Source organism: Abrus precatorius, unplaced genomic scaffold, assembly GCF_003935025.1.
Source record: "Abrus precatorius isolate BTA unplaced genomic scaffold, Abrus_2018 Scaffold3, whole genome shotgun sequence".
NCBI lineage: Eukaryota > Viridiplantae > Streptophyta > Magnoliopsida > Fabales > Fabaceae > Abrus > Abrus precatorius.
The window spans coordinates 20,669,166-20,673,583 of NW_020874373.1; the positions used below are offsets into that span (position 1 = coordinate 20,669,166).

At 30.0% G+C, this 4,418-nt stretch overlaps 1 protein-coding gene across 1 annotated transcript; it reads left to right on the plus strand.

Moving 5' to 3' along the window:
• The first annotated feature begins 3,471 nt into the window (after positions 1-3,471).
• LOC113862322 (casparian strip membrane protein 4-like) lies at positions 3,472-4,184 on the plus strand. The gene is made up of 3 exons (XM_027495412.1): positions 3,472-3,626; positions 3,751-3,874; positions 3,960-4,184. The coding sequence occupies exons 1-3, from the start codon at positions 3,526-3,528 to the stop codon at positions 4,182-4,184; spliced, it is 450 nt and encodes a 149-aa protein (XP_027351213.1). The 5' UTR covers positions 3,472-3,525.
• Positions 4,185-4,418: the final 234 nt, after the last annotated feature.

Sequence of the window (4,418 nt, forward strand, 5' to 3'; positions counted from 1 at the left end):
TTCCACTAATTTATCCTCTTTTCTCTGCTTAATAGTGTTGCAGATGTGGACTGTTTGGTTAATATAACGTAAAAACTCAATAAGTTTTAATTTTGATTTGTGATAAAAATGAAGAAATTTTGAACATAACAATAACTTAATTTTGGTTTGCAATAGAAAACTCACAAAGAAAGAAATTTCAAATTTCAGATTCACGATATACTTTAAATGATATTCACTTTGTGATTATAGTTCTACATAGAACCGCTCTCTAATATCAACATTTGAGAGTGATTGTTTAACCGCTCTCTTAAGTGCAACACATTGGATAGCACGAGATTTTATAACATTTCTAAACGTTTACTAAATTAAAACAGAACCGCTCTCACGTCTCCATTTTGGCATAGTAAAATTTAAGTATCAGACTTACTTATTTTATTCATGTTAGAGATTTTTTCCCATTATTTTGTCCTTCCTACAAGATTATTATTCTCTTTATCATTTGGATCTTGATCCTTATTATTTTCAAGAAAATTATGTGTTTAAATATTCTAGACATTTATCCTTTTTATTATCATGCTTTCCACACAAAAAACATATTAGATGGAGACCTTCTTATTCAATTATAAATTCTTAAACTAACACTTCAAATGAAGGGATTGCTTGTTTTCTCAAGCCAATTTTTACACAAATTCAAGTAAATTTATCCATACTTAGAAATAGTGTATTATTATCTATTTTTAGCATTGAACCTAAGCACAATTCTAATTTTCGAAAAAAAGTTCCTATTATACAGTTCTAGAGGGAGTTCAAAAATCCTAATCCACATTGTCAATTTCTTAAGGAAATGATAATGTTTAAAAAGAGGCATCCAACATTGAATGAGTATATAATGGTATAATAATAGTCAAGGTCTTCCAAATAAAACATTTCAATAAACATCCATGTGATCAAATCTTACTAAAAAAAAATTTTCATTTTTTTTTCACATATTTTTTTTCAATTTGGATTTTAAATGGTTTAAGTTAACCTTATTTCCTAACAATTTCACAATAAGTGTATTTTTATCAAGGGGCACACCCATTTTCATAATCTTTAAGGAAAACCATAATCTTGAACAAATCTCAAAATCAAAAGTCTCATTCATCTTCTCTTCTTGATCAAATTTAAGATTGAAATTTTTTAAAACAGAATTTATCATTTCATTATTATTTAGCGTAAGATCTAAACTCTTAGATTTAACAACTTTGTCCTTATATAAAATGCATTCTAGTTTAGAAAGGTTAGATATCATAGAGAAAAATTGTTTTCTGATTGAGCGGCACATCCTAAAGAAAAATTCATCATTCTCTCTTCCTCCATTTGATTTTCGTCTATCTCTTCAACAATTTAGCCTCGTTACTGTGCCCCAAATCTTTTCATTTTTTAAGCTTTTCAGCACTTTCTCTTCAACATCCACCAAATTTGACTTTTAGAACTATTGTATGTTCCTTATTATGGAATCCTGTTAAATATGCTTCTAGAATTTAATCTCTGAAAGCATGTTTAATAAATTTCCATAATTTAAATTTTGGAATTATCATATGTTTGTAATTCTAGAATTGAATTCTAAAAAGCTATAAAACTTGTTTCTGGGAAGTTTGACGTAAGTGAATGAATCACAAGAGAAGATGGAGTCAGAAAGTGAAAGAATAAATGAAATTCTTAATAAAGGTATCTTTAGAAAAATAAAAATTAAAAAAAATAGAAAATATAGGTACAAAAAATTAAGTACCGTGGAGCAACTGCCAACAACTTCTTCTGAAGCCCAGTGAAGTGCGAAAACATTTGGGGGTCTAGTCAGTTTTTGTATGGATCGTAGGCTTACAGTGCCACAACGTGCGTCTATATATACAAAGCATTGTTGAGCCAAAAAACAAAGTGAATTTTAACATTAGATTTTAAAAAACGTTAAAATATTTAATTTAAAATTATAAAATTATTCTTTTATATTTATCATTCATAATGTCATTTTGTTTAATATTTTAATTTATTGATGATTTTTAGAAAAAATTTAATAATTTATTCTAGAAAATTAATTTAATAATATTTAATATGATTAATTGTGATTCAATATTTTTTCCCATCAATTTTATTATGAAATGTTTTTCAGTTTACCATTGATATTAATTTTTTTATTCAATACTTATTATTCTTATTACATAATACGGGTAGATAAGTAAGAATATTACTAATTTATAGGATTTAGAACAATTATTGAAAAAATAAAATGAAATGCTAATAGAGGAAAACTAACAAACTACAAGAGTTATATGAAAAGTATCCACCTTTTCTAATCAATCTTATGAAAAGGAAAAATAATTTACATAGAATTGATAAATAAATACTATAGACACACAATTTGAAGACATGCACATAAATTAAACAAAACAAACGAAAAAATGACTCCAGTCTTATAGCTTTATTTCGTAATTTTGTAAAATAAAAATGAATTCGGTCTACCTTTTTGTCCGTGGAAAAAGCTAAAATATTAGAGATCATACATTTTTTAAAGTTTCACTTTAGAAAATAAAGTGAAATGTTATATTATTGATTGAAAAATTATTGATTAAAATTAATATAAATACATAATTGATCATACATTAGCATGCATTTCGCTTACAATTTCAATCATCGACCAATAACTACTTCTCTATCATATCATGTAACGTTTCACATTTTGAACTTCTTGTCTTCCAATTTCTCACTAGGCACCCCCAAGTTGATGTTTACAAACTGTTTTTCTTTTCCATGCGAATGTTGGTTTACTAATTCAGGTGTAATATTATGTTTTTCATCAAATAAGTTTACTAGTTTGGGTATGAATTTGGACTAATGCAAAACTTACATAATTAAAGTACAGCATGATGATTCATGAGGAAGGAGGGGTAAAAAAGTGTTAATTTCTATTACTTTAACTTCATTGAATTATTTTATCTGCAGGTCTAGTTATTCATTTAATTATATTATATATATGAAGCTGCATGATCGTAAGCAAATGAATAAAAATAGATATCGGGCCACAGAAAGAGGTTGGTTGGGGCATATAGGAAAATGGTCTTTTTGGGCGAGGTGGAGTAGGTTCTTACCAACAACTATTTTTCGCAATTTGATATGAAAACACTGACATGATTTCCCACTGCATAGAGCATTCACACAAATAACTAACCCATTCATGGAGTCACGCACATTCCCCCTTTAATAATTCCTTCTAGCTCATGCGTTTCTTTACTATATATATACACAATCTTTCAAAGTTCAAATTATAGCTTTCCGATACTAAAGAGTTTAGAGAATTATAGATATAACTGGAACATGAACGGCGAGGTTACTCAAGTAAGAACGGTGAAAACAAAGGACATTGACAAAGGGAAAAATGTTACCTGGGCTGTTCCTGTTTCTGAAGATTCTGCTTCTTCCCCCAAGGCTTCTGTCTCATTCACAAGATGGAAAAAAGGAATTGCAATCGCAGATTTTGTACTTCGACTGGGTGTCATCGGGGCAGCTATGGGTAGCGCCGTTACCATGGGAACCAACGAAGAACAGCTTCCATTTTTCACGCAGTTCCTCCAGTTTCATGCTCAGTGGAGTCAATTTCCCATGTTTGGGTATGCATATGAAGTTATTTATTTAGACACATTAATAACAGTGTAAATTGTGAAACAGTAATAGAGGAAGTTGTATCAGCTCAAGTTGAACGGTGTTTCTGTGCTGTGCTGCATTCATACGCAGGTTTTTCGTGATCGCAAATGGAGTAATAAGCGGATATGCTGTCCTTTCCCTTCCCTTCTCGTATGTGTGCATTGTTAGGCCTCACGCAGTAGGGCCAAGGCTTCTACTTGTGAGCTTTGACACAGTAAGTTTAAGCTTGCATCCAAAAGAATAACATTATTTCAATTTATGTATATATATAACTGAAAAATTGATGAATGAAAATATAGGTGATGATGGGGCTAATAACAGGAGCAGCTTCATCTGCTGCTGCGATCGTGTATTTGGGTCATAATGGGAGTGCAGAAGCGAATTGGATGGCGTTTTGTCAGGGATTCACCAACTTCTGTCAAGCAGCAAGTGAGGCTGTGGTCACTTCATTTGTTGCAGCACTCTTCTTCATGTGTTTGCTCTCACTCTCTGCTCTCGCTCTAAGAAGAAATTCACTTACTTAGTTAATGTTTCTCAACTACTATAAAACGTGACTCCTGTTTCTAAATAATTCTGTTTCAAATGTTTCTTATGTAAGTCTCACTTACTTATCATCCTACTTGTAAATATAAGAACATAAGAAAAATAAAATTTATTAATTTAATACATCCTTTTTTCATATTTTTTATTATCTATAAAAAAGTTATACACCTGTGTAGGTCAGAGATATACAGCTCTACACTTTGGAGCAATTAGAC